At 46.4% G+C, this 22608-nt stretch overlaps 2 protein-coding genes across 3 annotated transcripts in view; both read right to left on the reverse strand.

Annotated features, from left to right (window-relative positions):
- The window catches only part of LOC143764688 (uncharacterized), a 173644-nt gene that overhangs the window by 150870 nt on the left and 166 nt on the right, over positions 1-22608 (reverse strand). The gene's annotated exons all lie outside the window — the stretch shown is intronic.
- Positions 21637-22574, reverse strand: LOC143766997 (uncharacterized). Its single transcript, XM_077255017.1, has 5 exons — positions 22557-22574; positions 22320-22499; positions 22112-22235; positions 21934-22031; positions 21637-21735 (listed from the first exon to the last, which is right to left on the reverse strand). Exons 1-5 carry the CDS (start codon positions 22572-22574, stop codon positions 21637-21639), a joined length of 519 nt encoding a protein of 172 aa, XP_077111132.1.

A 22608-nucleotide genomic window follows, 5' to 3' on the forward strand; every position in this document is an offset into this window, starting at 1 on the left:
AATACTGGCAAGGCTGTGATTGGCTGCTGAAATGATGTCATGATGCACTATAAAAAAAGCTGCCGCCCTTTCTGGCTCACTCTGCTGTGAATTCAGTTAGGCATAGGACGCTGTGTTCTGACTGAGGGCCAGTTGAGATAGCGATTTGCTTCATTGTGCTTTTCCCAGGCTAATTTAGCAACCGCTGTGTGTTCACCTTGCTTTTGCCTTGCAGCGCTGTTTTCACAGCGATCTGCAAGGTCTCTGTGTGTGTGTGTGAGTGCAGCCCACTCTCTAGTCTGTGTGCAGCCATAGACGGTTGTATTCAGCTCAGGGTGGTTCACTGCCTCATACTGTTCTATCCATTGTCCTTTTTTGCTAATAGTGCAGCCTGCTGCACATTTTTTCAAATATTTCCTATTAGTGGCTTTCCACCCGTATCCAGCTAAATTGTGGAAAAACACTACATAGGATAACATAGAGAAGGTTTTTTGGGCCTTGCAGCGCCGTTTATGGCTGTCTGCACGGTCTCCGTGTGAGTGCAGCTCGCCCTGTAGTCTGTGTGCAGCTACAGCCGATTGTATCCAGCTCAGGGTGCGTCACTGCCTCATACCGTAAAATACATTGTCCTATTTTGCAAATAGTGCAGCCTGCTGCACATTTTTTCAAATAATTCCTATTAGTAGCTTTCCACCCGTATCCATCTAAATTGTGGAAAAACACTACATAGGATAACCTAGAGGAGGTTTTTTGGGCCTTGCAGCGCCGTTTACGGCTGTCTGCACGGTCTCCGTGTGAGTGCAGCTCGCCCTGTAGTCGGTTCTACCAAAAAATAAATAAATAATAAAGTTCACCAAACACACCACTTTACAGTTGTATAGGCCACATTAGGTCATATTAAAGTCTAGTCCACACTTTAGAAAATTAGTGTTTCTTATACCTGTTAGGAGCTGTTCAGGAATAAGCACACTAAGCCCTTAGTACTTTTCTGCTTATCTTTATCAGTCAACCAAGATGAAGAAGGCAGGGAGTAAGGCACATGGGCATGGGCGCGGAGCAGGGAGAGGACATGGGGATTCTGTGCCTGCTGCGGGCACCGGTGACTCATCATCACCCAGTTTCAGCAGGGAACAGTCCTTCATGCGCAGCTTAGTCGGAGAGCGCCGTACACCGCTGCTGCGTGAAGACCAAATTGAAGCCGTTGTCGGATGGATGGCAGCTAACGCATCGACTTCAATTAGTGCCACATCCTCTCAGGCACAGAGCACTGGAGAGCACCCATTTGTCTCTTCACCACCTGCCAAATTGCCCAGGAAGTCAGAGAGCCCAAGACAGGAGCCGTCTCTACTTCTGTTCTCTGAATCTCTTGGCTTGGAAACAGGGAGCCAGCCAAGCAGTATTGGAGAAATGGAAGAAGAGGCAGTGTGCAGTGATGCGCAACAGCTTTGTCTCTCTGACTTTGAAGAGGCGGGTGGGCCAGTGCCTCCGGTCACCATACCGCAGTACGCATCTGATGATGACACTCAGGTGCCACTTTCTGGTGCGTGCTGTGCTGCTGAGACTACCCAGGAGGAGCAGTTGGTGGCAGAGGGTAGTGCAGATGATGAGGTCCTTGACCCATCGTGGCGTGAGGAACAGGAAGGTGGTGGGAGCAGCTCTGAGGAAGAGATTCCCCGAACGGGCCAAAGAGGGAGGAGGGGGAAGACTGCGGAGCCTGTAGCCTCCACTTCGGCACCCGTTAGGAGCATGTCTCTTCCAAAAGCCAAAAAGGGCGCTCCCAGGACTTGCAGTGCCTGGTCCTTTTTTGACACAGTTGCAGATGACATTTGCTTTGTCAAATGCAAGGTGTGTCATCAGAAAATCAAAAGAGGGAGAAATGTCGGCAACCTCAATACCTCAAATATGTGGAAACATGTGCGGACCAGGCACGCGGTGGAGGTACAAAAACACACTGAAGACCTAGGCTAACCAACAGCGGCAGCTACCACCTCTTTAGCTCGTGTTGCCTCTTCCTCCAGCTCACACACAGCTGGTTCGGCTTCCTTCCAGGATCGCCATGGAAGAACCTCTGGCACAGTTGTCCAGAGACTCACTGTAATTCCACCCGCAGCACCACGTTCCCAGTCATCCTCACACTCCCATCCCAGTCTACAGCCATCGGTAGTACAGGCATGGGAGAAAAGGCGGCCATTCTCGGCAAACCACCCCCGAGCACAGGCTCTGAATGCTGGCATTGCAAAACTACTGTCCCTTGAAATGCTCTCATTCAGGCTGGTGGAGACTGACAGCTTCCGTGACTTGATGGCATTGGCAGTCCCACAGTACAATGTGCCCAGCCGCTTTTATTTCAGCAGGCAAGCCATCCCTGCCCTGCATAAGCATGTAGAGGGACACATAAAACACGCGCTACTGAACGCCGTCAGTAGCAAGGTCCACCTCACCACCGATGCGTGGACCAGTCACCATGGGCAGGGGCGATACCTTTCCCTCACTGCCCATTGGGTTAATGTTGTTGAGCTGGGTACAGATCGTGCGAGTGGCGCAGGACGTGTCCTGCCCACTCCAAGGATTGCAGGAATCCAGTCTGTACGCATTGACTCCTCCTCATACACAAGTTCCTCAGAATCATTGCTGCAGGAGCCGTCACAGTCCACCTCCACATGGACCCGTGAACGTTTACCTGTTTCGACCGACATGAGCACAGCCGTGGCCAAACATCAACAGGCCGTCTTGAAATTAATTTCTTTGGGGAATCGAAGCCACACAGCGCAGGAGCTCTGGAATGCCATCAAGCAGGAGAGCGACGTGTGGTTTGTGCCAGCGAATCTCCAGCCAGGCATGGTAGTGTGTGACAATGGCCGAAATCTGGTGGCAGCTCTGGCCCTCGGCAACCTCACTCACATCCCATGTCTGGCACATGTGCTCAACTTGGTCGTGCAGAGTTTTTTGAGGGACTATCCGGATCTTGATGCACTGCTGCACAAGGTCCGCCTAGAGTGTGCTCACTTGCGGCGTTCCAGCACGGCAAGATCGCACATTGCAGCTCTGCAGCGCCGATTCCGCCTTCTGGAACATCGCATCATATGTGACCTACCTACCAGGTGGAATTCCACGTTAGATATGTTGGAGCGGTTGTGTGAGCAGCAGCAAGCAGTAATGGAGTACCAGCTGCATCAGGCGCAAAGAAGTCGCACTCTGCACCGTTCAGACTTCACAACCACAGAGTGGGCCACTATGAAGGACATCTGCCAGGTTTTGCGTCCCTTCGATTATTCCACGCGGATGGCGAGTGCAGATGATGCACTAGTCAGCCTGACTGTCCCCCTTATCTGCCTGCTTCAACAAACACTGCAAGCGCTAAGGGATGATGTTGTGGAAGAGGTGGAGGATGAGGAAGTCACAATTTCCATCAGCTTCTGGACAGTCAGCGCCACGTGGTTCCTCACAAAGGCGTAGGCAGGGGACACTTTGTGAGGAGGATGAGGAGGAGGAAGACATCCGTCCAGAGGAGGGAGTTACACAATTGTCCAGTAGTCAGTGTGTACAGCGAGGGTGGGGTGATGAAGAGCGGGCAGAGATCACGCCTCAAGCAGGGGACAGCGTTTCTTGGCCAGTTGGCAGTCTGCAGCACATGGTGGATTACATGCTGCAGTGCCTGAGAAACAACCGCCACATCGCCCACATTCTCAACATGGCTGATTATTGGGTGTACACCCTCCTCGATCCTCGCTACCGGGACAACGTACATAGCCTCATCACACCGTTGAACTGGGAGCGTAAAATGCGGGAGTACCAAGACACACTGGTGAATTCCATCATCTTCTCCAGTCCAGCTGAGAGCAGTGCTGCTAGTGCGTTACAAAGCAGCTCAGTGCGTCGAGGCAGTGGAGGAGGCTCTGCACAAAGAGGGAGCAGAAGCAGTGCCTCTGCCCAAGGCAAGACCAGTATGGCTCAACTGTGGCACAATTTTGTGTGCCCGCCACAAATGTCTACACCATCACAGGCGGCTCCAGTCAGCAGGAGGCAACGGTTCCGTCAGATGGTGACAGACTACATGTCTTGCCCTCTTACTGTACTCCCACACGGCTCTTCCCCTTTCAAGTTTTGGGTCTCTAAGCTGGATACATGGCCAGAGCTAAGCCAGTATGCATTGGAGGTGCTGGCTTGCCCTGCGGCTAGTGTATTATCAGAACGCGTCTTTAGTGCTGCAGGTGGTGTACTAACAGACCGTCGCATGCGACTATCCTCCGATAACGTTGACCGGCTTACTTTTTTGAAAATGAACCAGGCCTGGATCTCGCAGGAATTTGCCACTCCTCTTCCTGATTAAATAATTGGGTGTCTACAGTATCCAGGTCTCCTGTTGTGTTCATCTTTCTACCACCTGAACTGTAATTCCTGGGCTCCAACACCGCCAGTTGAGGCTCAGAAGTGCCGTCTGCACAGTAAAAATATTCGACCCAGTGTTATTGGGTTTCAGTAACGTCAGCTGATCCCCAGCTGTGTAGCCGGCAATGTGTCCTGCGACCGCCACGCTGACACAACTGAAATGTAAGGGAACCTGTCCCCCCCAGGCGTTTGTTACTGAAAGAGCCACCTTGTGCAGCAGTAATGCTGCACAAGGGAAAGGTAGATCTTTTAGTTTAGCTCCTTGCACACGCAGAACTTAACCCTTATAAAATGTGTCCAATGATACCGTACAACCGTCCCGGACGTGGGACTTTCCTTCGTAATGGGACGTAGCACAGCCGTCATTCCTACCTCCTTGGTGCCGTGCGCCGCCTCCTCAGCGTTGTTTGAATCTGTCCCGGAGCCTGCGCTGTTAGGTTATCCCTTGGCCATGCACGCTTAGCGCTGCCCATCTTCTGACATCATTTGGTTGCAGGCAGGCTGCGCCTGTGCGGCCGCGCTGGCCGAGATCCCGCCTCGCAGTGTCTTTTGATTTAATCACACTGCGTGCCTGGGATCCATGGGCATGCGCAGTGCATATCTTCACCTCCGCCTCTCACTCATCTCCCTCCACCTTCTTCAGACTGTGCGCCGTCAGCTGATCCCTAATAGCATGCCACGGCCGTGACGCCGCACAGTCTGAAGAAGCCGGAAGGAGGGGAGTGAGAGGCGAGGATATGCACTGCGCATGCCCGTGGATCCCAGGCCCGCAGTGGGATTACATTAGACGACACTGCGAGGTGGGATCTCGGCCAGCGTGGCCGCCACGCAGACACAACAGACCTATAACTGCCTCCAGTGCAGGCTTCTGCCTACACTCTGCTCCCTCTGCTCCTCCTGCTGACCCCGGGCTCTAACACCGCCAGTTGGAGCCCGGAAGTGCTAGCTGCACAGAGAAAAACACCCGCCAATGTGTCAGTGGGATTCAGCAACGACAGCTGTTCCCCCGCTGTGTAGCCGGCATCGTGTCCTGCTAACGCCACGCAGACACAACAACTGAAATTAAAGGGAACCTGTCCCCCCCAGGCGTTTGTATGTATAACAGCCACCTTGTACAGCAGTAATGCTGCATTTGTACAAGGTGGCTCATTAAGTTATTCTCCTTGCACACGTCGAACTCAACACGTATAAAATGTGTCCCCTGAGACCATTAAACCGTCCCTGAGGTGTTACTTTCCTTTGTAATGACACGCAGCAACCCCCTTGGTAGCGCTGCCCGTCTTCTGACATCATTGGTTGGCTGGCTGCGCCTCTGCGGCCGCCCTGCCCGACACAACGCCCCTCGGTGTCTTATTTATTTTGACTGCGAGGGTGTGATTGATGGGGCATGAGCAGTGCATATCTTCGCCTGTCAGTGTCACTCATCTCCTTCCGCCTTCTTCATACTGTGCGGCTTCATGGCCGTGGCATGCGATAAGGGATCAGCTGATGCCGCACAGTCTGAAGCCGGTGTAAGGACACGAGTGAGAGGCGAACATATTTACTGCGCAAGGCCATGAATCCCAGCCCCGCAGTGTGAATAAATGAAAAGACACTGCGGGGCTGGGATTCATGGGCATCGCGAACCGCACCGGCCGACATCAAATGATGTCAGAAGACGGGCAGCGCTAACAGCGCATGGCCAAGGGATAACACAACAGCGCAGACTCCTGTACAGCAAAATGCGATGCTCAGGAGGCCGCGCCAAGCACCAAGGTGGTATTTTTGACAGCTGTGCTGCGTTTCATTAAGAAGGGAACTCATGCCTCCAAGACAGTTTTGACTGTATAAGGGGCTAAATGTTATACGTGTTTCATTCAGCGTGTGCAAGGAACAAAATTAAAAGAGCAACCTTTGACTTGTGCAGCATTACTGCTGCACAAGGTGGCTCTTCTAGTTTGTAACACCTGAAGGGGGGTTAAAGGTTACCTTTAAAATTGGTTCAATTGGGCTTCGGCCTACACTTTGCTCCTCCTGCAGAGCCTGGGCTCTAACACCGCCAGTTGGTGTCCGGAAGCGCTGGCTGCACAGAGAAAAACACCCGCCAATGTGTCAGTGGGGTTCAGCAACGCCAGCTGTTCCCCTGCTGTGTAGCCGACATCGTGTCCTGCAAACGCCACGCAGACACAAAGCTGCCGCCAGTGCAGGCTTCGGCCTACACTCTGCTCCTCCTGCTGACCCTGGGCTCTAATACCACCAGTTGGTGCCCGGAAGTGCTAGCTGCACAGAGAAAAACACCCGCCAATGTGTCAGTGGGGTTCAGCAACGCCAGCTGTTCCCCTGCTGTGTAGCCGACATCGTGTCCTGCTAACGCCATGCAGACACAACAACTGAAATTAAAGGGAACCTGTCCCCCCCCAGGCGTTTGTATGTATAACAGCCACCTTGTACAGCAGTAATGCTGCATTTGTACAAGGTGGCTCATTAAGTTGTTCTCCTTGCACACGTCGAACTCAACACGTATAAAATGTGTCCCCTGAGACCATTAAACCGTCCCTGAGGTGTGACTTTCCTTTGTAATGACACGCAGCAACTCCCTTGGTAGCGCTGCCCGTCTTCTGACATCATTGGTTGGCTGGCTGCGCCTCTGCGGCCGCCCTGCCCGACACAACGCCCCTCGGTATCTTATTTATTTTGACTGCAAGGGTGTGATTGATGGGCATGAGCAGTGCATATCTTCACCTGTCAGTGTCACTCATCTCCTTCCGCCTTCTTCAGACTGTGCGGCTTCATGGCCGTGGCATGCGATAAGGGATCAGCTGACGCCGCACAGTCTGAAGCCGGTGTAAGGACACGAGTGAGAGGCGAACATATTTACTGCGCAAGGCCATGAATCCCAGCCCTGCAGTGTGAATAAATGAAAAGACACTGCGGGGCTGGGATTCATGGGCATCGCGAACCGCACCGGCCGACATCAAATGATGTCAGAAGACGGGCAGCGCTAACAGCGCATGGCCAAGGGATAACACAACAGCGCAGACTCCTGTAAAGCAAAGTGCGACGCTCAGGAGGCCGCGCCAAGCACCAAGGTGGTATTTTTGACAGCTGTGCTGCGTCTCATTAAGAAGGGAACTCACGCCTCCAAGACAGTTTTGACTGTATAAGGGGCTAAATGTTATACGTGTTTCATTCAGCGTGTGCAAGGAACAAAATTAAAAGAGCAACCTATGACTTGTGCAGCATTACTGCTGCACAAGGTGGCTCTTCTATATTGTAACACCTGAGGGGGGGTTAAAGGTTACCTTTAAAATTGGTTCAATTGGGCTTCGGCCTACACTCTGCTCCTCCTGCAGAGCCTGGGCTCTAACACCGCCAGTTGGTGCCCGGAAGTGCTGGCTGCACAGACAAAAACACCCGCCAATGTGTCAGTGGGGTTCAGAAACGCCAGCTGTTCCCCTCCTGTGTAGCCGGCATTGTGTCCTGCAAACGCCACGCAGACACAAAGCTGCCGCCAGTGCAGGCTTCGGCCTACACTCTGCTCCTCCTGCTGACCCTGTGCTCTAACTCCGCCAGTTGGTGCCCGGAAGTGCTAGCTGCACAGAGAAAAACACCAGCCAACATGTCAGTGGGGTTCAGCAACGCCAGCTGTTCCCCTCCTGTGTAGCCGGCATTGTGTCCTGCAAACGCCACGCAGACACAAAGCTGCCTCCAGTGCAGGCTTCGGCCTACACTCTGCTCCCCCTGCTGACCATTTGCTCCAACACCACTAGTTGGGGCTCTAGGAAGACAATCTTGAATAGGTCCCCATCCTGGTTCCAGTACCGTCAGCTGGTTCCGGGTAGAGCCTTTGGCTTAGGTGCCTCCTTCTGGGTTTCCGAGTTCCACCAACGTCAGGTGGTCCTTGGTAGTGCTTTCAGGCATGGGTACCTCCTGCTTAGTAACCGGGTTCCAGTAACGTCAGCTGGTCCTCGGTAGTTCCATTGGCTCTTGGACCTTCAGCTACCCATCCGGGTTCCAGTACCGTCAGCTGGTTCTCGGCAGTGTCTTTTGCTCTTGTACCTTCTGCTCCCCATCCTGGTTCCAGTACCGTCAGCTGGTTCCGGGCAGAGCCTTTGGCTTAGGTGCCTCCTTCTGGGTATCCGAGTTCCACCAATGTCAGGTGGTCCTTGGTAGTGCTTTCTGGCACGGGTACGTCCTGCTTAGTTACCGGGTTCCAGTAACGTCCGCTGGTCCTCGGTAGTTCCATTGGCTCTTGGACCTTCGGGTAGCCATCCAAGTTCCAGTTCCATCAGCTGGTTCTCGGCATTTTCTCAGCCTTCTTGTACCTTCTGCTACATTTCCAAGTTTAAGACCCTAAAGACGACGACCCGGAAGACCACCCCTAAGATGACGACGACACCAGAGATGACAACCACTGAGATGACAACGACCCTGGAGACGATGACCCTGAAGACCACCCCGCCGACGACGACCCCGGAGACGACGACATGGAAGACCGAGAAGCAGAAGAACAAGAGGCTGCAGAACAAAGAGCAGAAGAACATTAAGCATAACACTAAATATCAGAGCAAAAGATATTATCTAAATTATAAGCAGAAGAAGACTAAGCAGTGTATGGGGGTGAGTCCGTTCCTCCTCGTGGTGCCCCTGGATAAAGCCTGATGCTGCAGGCCAAACTGAACGCGGACAAATGTAACTCTTTTGTGACAGGCAGAACGGAAGGTGTAATCTTCAAACTTTTATAGATAACAACTACAGGAATGCCTGTCACAAATAAGAATATGATGAAGAAGAAGAATATGAAGAATAATAGTTGAATAAAAAGAATATGAAGAATGTAACAACAAAAAAATAATAGGTAGAAGATGAAGAAGAAGATGAATAAGGTGAAGAAGAAGTTGATGTCAAAGATGCTGATGATGATGAAGAAGAAAGTGTGGGAGAAGTAAAAAAAAAAAAGGTGAAGGGCGTGGAAGTAGTGACACATCAATATCTGACAAAATAAAAAAATTCTTAACATAGTCAATATCTTTGTAACTCCGAACATCTTAAAAAAAAAAAAAAAAAAAAAAAAATTCCTGCTATTCTATTGGATTGGGCTAAACCTCTATGCCTTTAATGTCTCCTCCACCTCCCCCAATACATCCTACATTATTCTTAGTTGTTTTCCTTCATGTAGAATGAATCTACAAGGAAAGAAAGGGTTTATTTTAATTCCGATATTTTCGTCCCATTGACTTGCATTGGTATCGGGTATCGGTATCGGCGAGATCCGATATTTTGCCGGTATCGGCCGATCCAATCCGATACCGATACTTTCCGATATCGGAAGGTATCGCTCAACACTAATGATGACCAAATGTTATAGTGAAATTTCTGTAACTGTTTATTATTCTCAGTAGTGTTTAGACAGGTTTTAGTTAGTTGAAATGTTGCTAAGTTTCCAGTAAATACATATCAGAAAATTGGCATAACAAAATATTCTGCATCTTTAGATTTGCAAAAGTAATAATGTTTCAAAATACTAAAACTTTTATGCACTAATTATATGTAGTAGTAAAACTCTGATATAGAAACAAGACAACTAAAAATTTTAACCCCTTCATGCCGCTAATTTAAGTGCTTGCATTTCCATTTTTTTCTCCCCTTCTTCCCAGAACCATAACTCTTTTATTTTTATAAATACCACCAAAAGACGAGCAACTACAACAACCTCTTTGCAAGAGACCCACTCTAAAGTGAATCAGCAGACCAACATGAGAAAACCAAGTGCAAAATAAGTCTCATAAAAAATAACATTTTATTTTAATATTTTTAAAAGAATAATATCACTGAACAAACATAAGACACAAACAGAGCACTCCTGAAAAAAGTGGTACCAGCATGCATGTACCGTAAATACGCTTAGCAGAGAATTATTTCATATGTATATTTATAGCAGGGCCTATCAACATTATCACCTCTAACCACATACCCCTAGTCAAAGAAAAAGGGAAACAATGACTATTGCTAAACTATTTTTATCTAAAAGATAGTTCAAAGTCTAATACTTACATCAAAGATGGTATGTGAATGTACCGGGGTTGAGAGTACATGTGCTGGCCCACCAGCCCCAACACATGTTTCACCCAAGGCTTCCTCAGGGGGCGTTTAATGAAGCCTTGGGTGAAACACGCGTTGGGGCTGGTGGGCCAGCACATGTACACTCTACACCTGTGATCACGTCATGTGTGCACTAACTGGCGGAGATAATGAAACACGCACAAGACTTTTTTCTTCCGAATAGTGTGTCTTATCGTCCAAAAATATAGTACATTCTAAAGTAATTCCCTTTCTCATTTAAAGGGAACCTGTCACCACGTTTTTGGAAGATGGGATAAAAATAGCGTTAAATAGGGGCAGAGGTGGGCATTACATTAGTGTGTTTGTTATGCGTTTATTACCCACCTAAGTTGCCGAAATACCTTTGCAAAGTCTCCGTTTTCGCCTGTCAATCAGGCTGGTCTGGTCAAAAGGGCGTTGTCTTCCCCCAGATTTTGCGTAGTTTTCCGTTGGTGGCGTAGTGGTGTGCGCATGCCCAAGGTCCCGAATCCTCTGCCAGGGGATTTAAAAGAGCGCGCTGTTCGTTTTCATTGGTGATCGGTGGGCGCGGCCATCTTCCTTTGGCCGCGCGTGCGCAGAAGCGGCGCTCTGCTGGCCGCGGCTTCAGGAAAATGGCCGCCGCGATATCCATCTGCGCACGCGCGGCATCCCGCGGCCATTTTCCTGAAGCCGCGGCCAGCAGAGCGCCGCTTCTGCGCACGCGCGGCCAAAGGAAGATGGCCGCGCCCACCGATCACCAATGAAAACGAACAGCGCGCTCTTTTAAATCCCCTGGCAGAGGATTCAGGACTTTGGGCATGCGCACACCACTACGCCACCAACGGAAAACTACGCAAAATCTGGGGGAAGACAAGACGCCCTTTTGACCAGACCAGCCTGATTGACAGGCGAAAACGGAGACTTTGCAAAGGTATTTCGGCAACTTAGGTGGGTAATAAACGCATAACAAACACACTAATGTAATGCCCACCTCTGCCCCTATTTAACGCTATTTTTATCCCATCTTCCAAAAACGTGGTGACAGGTTCCCTTTAATTATACGACTGTTTGCTTTTTTTTGTGTACAATTTGTCAATAACATACAGTTAGGTCCATATATATTTGGACAGACACAACATTTTTCTAATTTTGGTTATAGACATTACCACAATGAATTTTATACAAAACCATTCAGATGCAGTTGAAGTTCAGACTTTGAGATTTCATTTGAGGGTATCCACATTAAAATTGGATGAAAGGTTTAGGAGTTTCAGCTCCTTAACATATGCCACCCTGTTTTTAAAGGGACCAAAAGTAATTGGACAATTGACTCCAAGGCTATTTCATGGACAGGTGTGGGCAATCCCTTTGTTATGTCATTCTCAATTAAGCAGATAAAAGGCCTGGAGATGATTTGAGGTGTGGTGCTTGCATTTGGAAGGTTTTGCTTTGAAGTAAACATGCGGTCAAAGGAGCTCTCCACGCAGGTGAAACAAGCCATCCTTAAGCTGCGAAAACAGAAAAATCCCATCCGAGAAATTGCTACAATATTAGGAGTGGCAAAATCTACAGTTTGGTACATCCTGAGAAAGAAAGAAAGCACTGGTGAACCCATCAATGCAAAAAGACCTGAGCGCCCACGGAAGACAACAGTGGTGGATGATCGCAGAATAATCTCCATGGTGAAGAGAAACCCCTTCACAACAGCCAACCAAGTGAACAACACTCTCCAGGAGGTCGGCGTATCAATATCCAAATCTACCATAAAGTATGAAAGTAAATACAGAGGGTTCACTGCACGGTGCAAGTCACTCATAAGCATCAAGAATAAAATGGCTAGACTGGACTATGCTAAAAAACATCTAAAAAAGCCAGAACAGTTCTGGAAGAACATTCTTTGGACAGATGAAACCAAGATCAACCTCTACCAGAATGATGGAAAGAGAAAAGTATGGCAAAGGTGTGGTACAGCTCATGATCCAAAGCATACCACATCATCCGTAAAACACGGCGGAGGCAGTGCGGTGGCTTGGGCATGCATGGCTGCCAGTGGCACTGGGTCACTAGTGTTTATTGATGATGTGACACAGGACAGAAGCAGCCAAATTAATTCTGAAGTATTCAGAGACATACGGTGTGCTCAGATCCAGCCAAATGCAGCAAAACTGATTGGTCGTTGTTTCATACTACGGATGGACAATGACCCAAAATATAAAGCCAAAGCAACCCAGGAGTTTATTAAAGCAAAGAAGTGGAATATTCTTGAAAGGCCAAGTCAGTCACCTGATCTCAACCCAATTGAGCATGCGTTTCACTTGTTAAAGACTAAGCTTCAGACAGAAAGGCCCACAAACAAACAGCAACTGAAAACCACCGCAGTGAAGGCCTGGCAGAGCATCAAAAAGGAGGAAACACAGCATTTGGTCATGTCCATGAGTTCTAGACATCAGGCAGTCATTGCCAACAAAGGGTTTTCAACCAAGTACTAAAAATGAACATTTTATTTAAAATTATTGAATCTGTCCAATTACTTCTGGTCCCTTTAAAAACAGGGTGGCACATGTTAAGGAGCTGAAACTCCTAAACCCTTCATCCAATTTTAATGTGGATACCCTCAAATGAAAGCTGAAAGTCTGAACTTCACCTGCATCTGAATTGTTTTGTTTAAAATTCATTGTGGTAATGTCTATGACCAAAATTAGAAAAATGATGTCTCTGTCCAAATATATATGGACCTAACTGTATATAGTTTCTCCCCGTCTGAGTTATTTTTGTTTGTCAACAAAATATGATTTACCAGTAATTCATTTTTTACACTCTAGGTATGATAATGACTTCTCTCTGTGTGGGATTTTTGATATTTACTTTGACAACCCCTTATCATTCCTCATGTTTGGTGCTGTTAAAATAGAAACACTTCTACTCACCTCCCATGCTGCCACCATTCCAGCGGTGTTGGCACTTGCGTTCCTGGGGCTCATGTGAGGTTATTACATCATGTGAGCACTATGCCCAATCAGGGCTGGTATTACTGTCCCACCTTCAGACAGATCAAACAATAAGAGGAAGTCTGAGAGTAGTTGCAGCCCTGGCTTTCTGTTGATGCTCAATATATCTGAGTGCTGGGACAGTGAAGCCGTCACTGATTGGGAGCACACCTTGTGTGATGTGGCAACTTGACATGCCATGGGAAGGCGAGTGCCAATGGAACGGCAGTGAGAATAAGTGTTTTTATTTTATCGAGGCCAAACATAAGGAATAACAAAGGGTTGTCCTAGTAGCGGACAACCCCTTTAAGAAGATACAATCTACGGTTAAAGCAATTCCAACATTTTGAACATGAGAAAGGCTTCTCCCCTGTGTGACTTCTCTGATATTTATTTACAGTTGATTTCCATGTAAAACATTTCCCACATTAAGAACATAAAAAATGCTTCTCCCCTGTGTGATTTCTCTGATGCTTATTAAGAGTTGATTTCCGTGTAAAACATTTCCCACATTCTGAACATGAAAAAGGCTTTTCACCATTGTGAGTTCTCTGGTGTCTGATAAGACTTGAGTTCTCTATAAAACATTTCCCACATTCTGAACAGGAAAAAGGCTTCACCCCTGTGTGGGTTCTTTGGTGTATAACAAGATACCCTTCCTGGTTAAAACATTTTCCACATTCTGAACAGGAAAAAGGCTTCTCCCTTGTATGGATTCTATGGTGTCTATCCAGTTCTGCTTTCCAGTTAAAACATTTCCCACATTCTGAACAGGAAAAAGGCTTCTCCCTTGTGTGAGTTCTCTGATGTGTAGCAAGAGTTTATTTATCTACAAAACATTTCCCACATTCTAAACATGAAAAAGGCTTCTCCCCTGTGTGAGTTTTCTGGTGCCTTTCAAGATACTCTTTCCAGTAAAAACATTTCCCACATTCGGAACATGAAAAAGGCTTCTCCCCTGTGTGAGTTCTCTGATGTTTGATAAGACCTGATTTCTGTCTAAAACATTTCCTACATTCTGAACATGAAAAAGGCTTCCCTCCTGTGTGAGTTCGCTGGTGACTAACAAGATTTGATTTCCATAAAAAACATTTCCCACATTCTGAACATGAAAAAGGGCTTTCCTCCTGTGTGAGTTCGCTGGTGACTAACAAGATTTGATTTCTGGTTAAAACATTTCCCACATTCGGAACATGAAAAAGGCTTCCCTCCTGTGTGAATTGTCTGGTGGTTAACAAGATCTGATTTCTGGTTAAAACATTTCCCACATGCTGAACATGAAAAAGGCTTCCCTCCTGTGTGAGTTCGCTGATGACTAACAAAATTTGATTTCCATAAAAAATATTTCCCACATTCTGAACATGAAAAAGGCTTCTCCCCTGTGTGAGATCTCTGGTGACTAACAAGATTTGATTTGTGGTTAAAACATTTCCCACACTTATGACAAGGAAATCTACTCTTCGCTCTGTGATTTTTTTGACGTTTAAGAAAAGACTTTTCAAGTGGAAAACTATTTCCATATTCTGAACAAGAAAATGGCTTTGCTTTAGGAGCTATTAGTTTTTTAATGCTTGTTTTGTGACTTTGATTTTGCTTAGTAGTCGGTAATAAATCAGAAGCCAGGACCTGTTTCAAAAGATCAAATGACAGATGTTTGCTATGAAGGGATGATGATATATCGGGAGTAATGGAATTCACGTGAACTGTGTCCTGTGGGATCTCAAGATCATCTGATTTAAAAATTGAAGAGGTCAGCTGTCTCTCTGATCTCCTGGTACAGTCATCTGTTAAGAATAAAACCAGCTATCATTTTTGAATAAAATATCCATGATCTTTTTATTTTTTAATATTTCTACTTAAACCGTCCATTAAAATAGCAAGCTATATAAAAATATTGAATTATTTACCAAGAAAATGACATTACACAGTCTATTAGAAAACCTCATAGCATGAACCAGTAGAGCGTGACGTTCAACTGTTTGTTCATTCAACCTCCCAAATATGGAATAAAAAGCCACCAAACAAAGATATGTAGGTGAAAATAATAGCAACAAAAATTTCTTATCCCGCAAAACAAAAATCAAATCCCCACACAGTTCCATCATCTGCCAGTGGAAAAATCTTAGTTACTTACCTGTAACAGGATTTTACAGAGCTCATGACAGCGCAATCTGAGAGAGGATAACCACCCATCAAGTACAGGAAACCTACTGAATAAAAGGGCAGTACCTCTCCTCCGTGTCAGTTGGGTTTCAGAGCATGAGAGGTCGTCCGGACAGTTATTAACACTACCATCACCAATGATCACTGCAATGCACAGGCGCCCAGAGAGGTCAGAGAGACCAAGCATCTGCGCACTGCAGGACTTTGCTCTGCCCTCAACAGGGCAGATAAGTACGCCTATGCAGGAGTGCGATTCCGGGGAGTCTGTGTGGATGATGCAGGAACACATCATCCACATGAAGCAAGCAGGAGGGTGGCATCACAAGAAGATGGGAGGTGCCGGACCAAGAAGAGCGACACCCCTTGGACCAGACCGCCCCCCAGGTGAGTATAATAAAAGTTATTTTTCTTCTCTTACAGGTTAGATTAGAGGCTTATATACAGCATTATAGAATGCTGCATATAAGCCCTGAAAGGGGGTGGCCATAACTCGCATCGGCCAAACCTGGTGACAGGTTCATTTTAATATCCATACTGTCTGGGTCAGGCTGGTTCTGACTTGCATCAGTTGGTGATAGAAGAATGCAATCGATTAGCCCACCACCAAAAAATCGTCCAAGTACGGAATTATTAAAAAAAATTCCATTACCAAAGATATACTATAACCTCTAGAATAACCTTTGTAAATACCCTTGGGGTCATGGAAAGCCCAAAGGGTAGAGCTCTGTACTGAAAGTGCTTTACTTGCTTGTTTATGTACAAGGCTACTTTCAGGCACTGTTCATCTTCCAGATGGATTGGGATATGGTAGTTAGCGTCATCTAAGTCTAGGACACTCATAACAGTCTGGGAACAGTAATTTGATAGTCAATTTTATGGACTCCATCTTGAAGGGTCTGTAGACGAGAAACTTGTTCCGCCCCTTCAGGTTGACTATCGTCCTGAAGATGCCTGTGAGGAACTGGCCACAGACTAAAGACTATTGGACCAATGCCCGTTGAGAGGAGTCCACTGATCTACGTGATGCAGACTTTTCCAGCACCGGTTGCGTCGATATTGTTGTTTTATTAGTGATTTTATTGCTGTGTTTATTAATTATTAGCTTGCTCGTCAGTTTAGCCTCAGGAATCAATGTTTTCATTCAGTGATTGCAAGCAGAGGAGAACATGCTGGACAGATCTTATGTAAACCTAATGCCAGACAGGAGTTTGCTAAAGGTAATTGTAAAGCAATCATTCTATGAATCTCATCTGTATGTTAAGGTCCCAATCCATTGTGCTGCCAGGAACTAGGCCCTTTGCATGGATGAGGATAGTAGACCCAGGGGAGCCATCACTACAGGGGGTCTCACATGCAACCCAGGTGATGGGTCTCAGCCTGAGTGAAACAACTCCACAATGCAGTTAGTTTTGGGAGGGGCTTGTTTCCCGCAGCCAGGCTCAATTCTGGGGGGTGGCTAGGTGTATTGAGGATGGACAAGGAAATGTTGTTTTTGGCTGAATGGGTATCCATGAGCTACGGTTGTGATATCCATCGTTTGGAGGAACATAGGCTGTGAATTCACATTATACTGGCTGGAGATACCAAAAGCTGTGGGCCAGACAAAAGTTGGAAGAGAGTGGATATCGCCTGGTATGGGGAAGTGGAACTACCGATCTCAGACTGGGAACTTGTGGACTGAGGACACTGTATTTTGTCCATCAACCTGAATTTGCTGTATAACTGTGGACGCTGCATCGATAACCTGCCTAGGTGATATTTACAACTCACAACCTCAGATCTTCACAGTGCCATCTGTTTTATTTATTAGGTATAGGGGAGAGTACAATCCTTTCCTCTGCTGCTGTACTGGCACCTCCATCAGCACTTGATTTTGTACTAAACTTAGTACTTCAGCCTCCAGGGCTAACTGTTCTCCAGGACTTCTGGGAGATGATATCCTGAAGGTGTGCTGGGGAGCGGTCCTGAATTCTAGCTTTAGCCATGACCATATTATCTTCAGAATCCAGGTATTGAATTAAATTTTCTCCCAGGCAGGGTGGAATTGGGACAGCCTTCCTCCTACCTGGTGGGGAAGCCTTCTACTTAGAAGGCTTCCTGGGCTCAAAGGAAGTGCCTACGAACATGAAGCCTCCACTTCTTGACTTCCTGTTTTCTGAGGGACTTGTTCCTGTTGTATTTTCTCTTTCAAAAGGAACTTTTATATTGTAGAAAGGAAACGCTGGGAAACCCCTTCTTCCTGTTTCCTGCCTTATCTAGAATGTCATCTAGTGCTTGCTTAAAGAGATATTTCCCCTCACATCAGATTGAGCATAACTTTGCCTTAGATTGGACATCCACAGGCCAGATTTTAGCCACAACGCTCTGGGGGCAGCGATACATTCACTGATCTGGCCGCTAACCTGACTCTGTCCGATGAAGCATCCACGAGGAAGGAAGCAGCATCTTGCATTAGCTGGAGATTTGCCAGCATCTTTTCTCTCGGGAGTGTTATTCTTGATCTGATCATCGAGTTGCTGTAACCAGTTTATCATAGATCTGGCCATACAGGTTGCTGCTATTGCTGGCTTTAATGCCCCTGCTGAAGTTTACCATGTTTGCTTTAAAATAATTTCAGCTTTATTGTCCAAGTGGTCCCTAAGAGTTCCCAGATCCTCAAAAGGTAAGGTGGCCTTTTTGGAGGATTTTGCAATAGCTACATGAATCTTAGGGGTCTTCTCCCACAAGCCTGCTTCTTCCTCATCAAATGGGTACCTCCTTTTTCACGCAGACAGTAGCAGACCCTTTTTCTCTGGTCTCTTTCATTCTTTGTCAATGAGCATTTAAATTTTTTTCATTGACTGGGAATGAGTGGCTCCTTTTCTGTTCTAAATCCCCGAACATGATGTGCTGAAATGTTCTAGGGGTTTTAGAATCTGTGATGCCCATGCTTGTCTTAATGGCCCTTACCAATTTGTCAGTGTCTTCCGCCGGAAAGAACGGCCTACCACATGCGTCACTGTCGGAGGAGGAAGAGCCAGAAGATGAGTCTGAATCGTCCCTATCCTCCCAATATTACTGACCCATACTAATCAGATGCCTGCTGCTTCGGTCTCTTTTTCCCCTTTCTCTGTTTTAATGAGTCCTGGATCTCTGATTCTCTTATGGATTTTAAATCATAGTAAAACTGGGGGTTTCTTCAGAGATGGTCGTTTGAATACAATTGGGACACAGTTTTTTTTAAATATGTGCTGGATACGTTGTCCCTGCACAGCGCACATTCTTTGATATTCTGCTTGGCGCTACACTGCATGGCCTTTCCCTAGTAAAAAATACATAGAGAAATAGGACCTTTTTTAACATGGTGAACTTTCACGAAGATCACTCACCATTCTGATGTTCAGTCTAGGGTAACTGACACGATGGTAGGATCGGTTCACATGAACATGTTTTCCCCTGGAGGTGGTGGACTCATGACCTGCCCTGTACCTCTTGCTGCCACTTGCCCGACTGCCACTGTTGTGTACCCGGTCATGCTGCTGTGGTGGTGGTGTATGTAGCTGTGGTGCCTGCTGCTGTGGCTTCTGAAGAACATCCATGCTTGAGGTTGCTGCAAGGCGCCACCTTCTTGTGACCATCCCATTATATATAGGGATGGTCCGGCCACACCTCCACCGGTACCTCCCTGATTTACGGGTCATACATAATTCAAATCCGGTGCGCTGTGCGCAGGGAGCCTCATCCAGCCCTGACAGGGATGCCCGCATCACACCTTGCGTGTTGCGTCATCGGGACATGCCATATTACATTACAAGCCTGTTCATGGTGGCCATCTTTTGAGCTGCCAGGTGACCACGAGCAGTGCCTCCAATATATTGTGTCTCCAAACTATTCTATCAAGATCTGCATTCAAATAGCTAAATTGCGCTCTGTCCTTCTTAACCCTGCCATGTGCCAGACAGTAGTGTACAACCGTATACAGGGTATTGTCGGATTTAAGAGAAGTTGGAAGATAATTTGTAAGGTCGATCTGTTTCCTATTATCCTTTGTGTAGAATTCCAAAGTTATCACCACATAAAGTAACACACGTCAAATTTGAAAAATGGGGCCTGATTAGGAGCAAAAAACTTGCTGTAGGAAGTGGTTAAATCAGAGTATTTTGGGCACTATCTACCGTAGTCAAAGGTTGTGACTATAGACAATAACATCTTCTGAAATTATCAAACTCACCAGTCCTCATCATTAATAAATGAGTATCTAGTGGTGAAACCTCTCTGGGGAAATTAGAGTATGTGGCTCGGTGGCTCTTGGCAATCTAAACTATCGTAAGGGCTAATATTTTCTAACAGATGAGTTTCTAGAAGAAATATTAGACATTTAAAGAGAACTTTTTATAATAGTGCAGAGCTGAGATATCTTAAAAATGTATCTTAGAGATATACCATGGTATTTATTTATTTTATTTTTTTTATTTTTATATAGCGCTAACATATTCCGCAGCGCTTTACAGTTTGCACACATTATCATCGCTGTCCCCGATGGGGCTCACAAATTAAATTCCCTATCAGTATGTCTTTGGAGTGTGGGAGGAAACCGGAGTACCCGGAGGAAACCCACGCAAACACGGGGAGAACATGGTACAGGTGTAATGTTTTTTGTATAATTTAGCGCAACCCTGTTTGAAGTTAGTCGGTTTTAAAAGAAATTGAAAAGTTAGGATAAAGGGAAACTCTGTTGTTATTGTACAGAAAATCACACTTGGCCCACACTGCACATTTAGGCTATGTGCACACAATCAGGATTTTTTGCGAAAAAACCGCACACATTAAGCATCCTATTATTAGAATGCATTCCGCATTTTTTGTGCACATGCTGCGTTTTTTTCCGTGGCGGAGGCGCATTCTGGAAAAAAACGCAGCATGTTCATTCCTTGTGCGGAATCGCGGGGATTCCGCACACACAGGAATGCACTGATCCGCTTACTTCCCGCACGTGGCTATGCCGACCATGTGGGAAGTAAGCGGCTCATGTGCGGTTGGTACCCAGGGTGGAGGAGAGGAGATTCTCCTCCAGGCCCAGGGAACCATATAATTGTTAAAAAAAAAAAGAATTAAAATAAAAAATCATGTTATTCTCACCTTCCGGCGTCCCCGGCAGTCTTCCCGCTCCTCGCAATGCTCTCGATCCCAATAATGCCTAGCGGCCGTCGTCTGGGGTCATTGCCGCTAGGCATAACTGGGAACGGAAGCATCGCGAGGAGCGGGAAGACTGATTTTTTATTTTTTTATTATTTTTAACATTAGATCTTTTACTATTGATGCTGCATAGGCAGCATCAATAGTAAAAAGTTGGTCACACTTGTCAAACACTATGTTTGACAAGTGTGACCAACCTGTCAATCAGTTTTCCAAGCGATGCTACAGATTGCCTTGAAAACGCTAGCATTCTGCAAGCTAATTAAGCTTGCAAAACACTAGTGTTTAGCGGGAAAATGCATGCCAATCCCGCATGCGTTTTTCCCGCGGCAGGGAGTTCCAGAATTGCCGCAGAAATTTCCGCTGCAATTCCGGACGTGTGCACATAGCCTTAATGTTGTCAATCATAAAAGTGAAGTTTGGTCAGAAAGACTGGACCTGGTCTTGTATGGACAATATGATCACATTCAGCAGCACAGAAGGGAGAGAAGGTAGATTCATCCCATAAGATATCAGGGATCTAGGAAGCCAACAGCAACATTACCCTCCGCTTTCTCTTACAGGACTATCATAATATTTTTCTTCAAGTGATTTTCTAACTTGTCAGCATATTCTAAGTATGCTGTCATTTGGCTTTGTAGATTACAGATCTCGGCAGGCAATGGTCAGCATCTTCCAATCCCAGGGGGTAGGTGGATCCTCCAGGTTGTAAGTTCTATAGAAAAGGGCTTTCAATGCCCAGTCATTTGAACAGTTTTGGTTTTAGGAAAATGTTGTGGTCGAGAAGCAAAATGGTGATCACACGATTGTGATGTTACAAGATTACACCACTGATAAAGCAGCCACAGGCAGTGACTGAGAAGAATCTGTGACTTCTCAGCATTTAGTCGCCTGGGTAATCATATGCAGGAATCTCCTCTTTACACCGATCATCACTCCTTACATATGTCTCTGAAGTATTAATATGGGTCAGATCTTCACCCTGAAACAAATATTGTAAAAGTCACAGACAGATGGAGAAGTCACGTGTATGATCAGCTCTAGTTCTGTCATCTCCACCGTTCTCATTACACAAGTATAAAACATATAATATTGGTGGATAAAACAAGACTGAGCACAAGACCTTCACAGCCATCTACACATCATAGGGGAGATCTCATGACACTTTCTCTCCATCTACCTGATGATCCTGAGGAACATTTGGATCTTCTTGTTTACATTCCTGTGGAAGAAGATGATGGGGACATCTCTCTGGTGTTATATTCTTACTGGATAGATCTGGAGGAAACACATTACGTGGACAGAATTAATTATTTACAGATAATTATAGGCCGTGTGTATTTTGTCCCGTCTATTACCTGATGACGCGAGGGGCCGAGAAACCTCCACCATGACATCCTTGTACACATTTTTGTGTCCTTCTAGATACTCCCACTCCTCCATAGAAAAATAGATGGCGATATCTTGACACCTTATAGGAACCTGACACATACAATAATACTGTCATCCCCCCAGATCCCTTCATAGCGTTACTGTATAATGTCCCAGCATTCCCAGCAGTGTCACCTCTCCAGTCAGCAGCTCAATCATCTTGTAGAGGAGTTCTAGGATTTTCTGATCATTGAGGTCTTCATGCATCAGGGGATGAGGTGGAGACCCCTTGATTGTCCTCAGGGGTCTTCCCCATTCCTTAGACACAGGGTTCTGACAGAGCTCACTAGAGGTCTTCTTCACTACTACGTAATTCTGGTTATGGAAAGACACATTAATAAATCTGACTACAAACAGTTACAGAGTCCTCACATCTCCAGTTCTGTCCATCTGTTATTCCCATAGATAAGAATGATGTAATGTG

Source organism: Ranitomeya variabilis, chromosome 4 (genome assembly GCF_051348905.1).
Source record: "Ranitomeya variabilis isolate aRanVar5 chromosome 4, aRanVar5.hap1, whole genome shotgun sequence".
NCBI lineage: Eukaryota > Metazoa > Chordata > Amphibia > Anura > Dendrobatidae > Ranitomeya > Ranitomeya variabilis.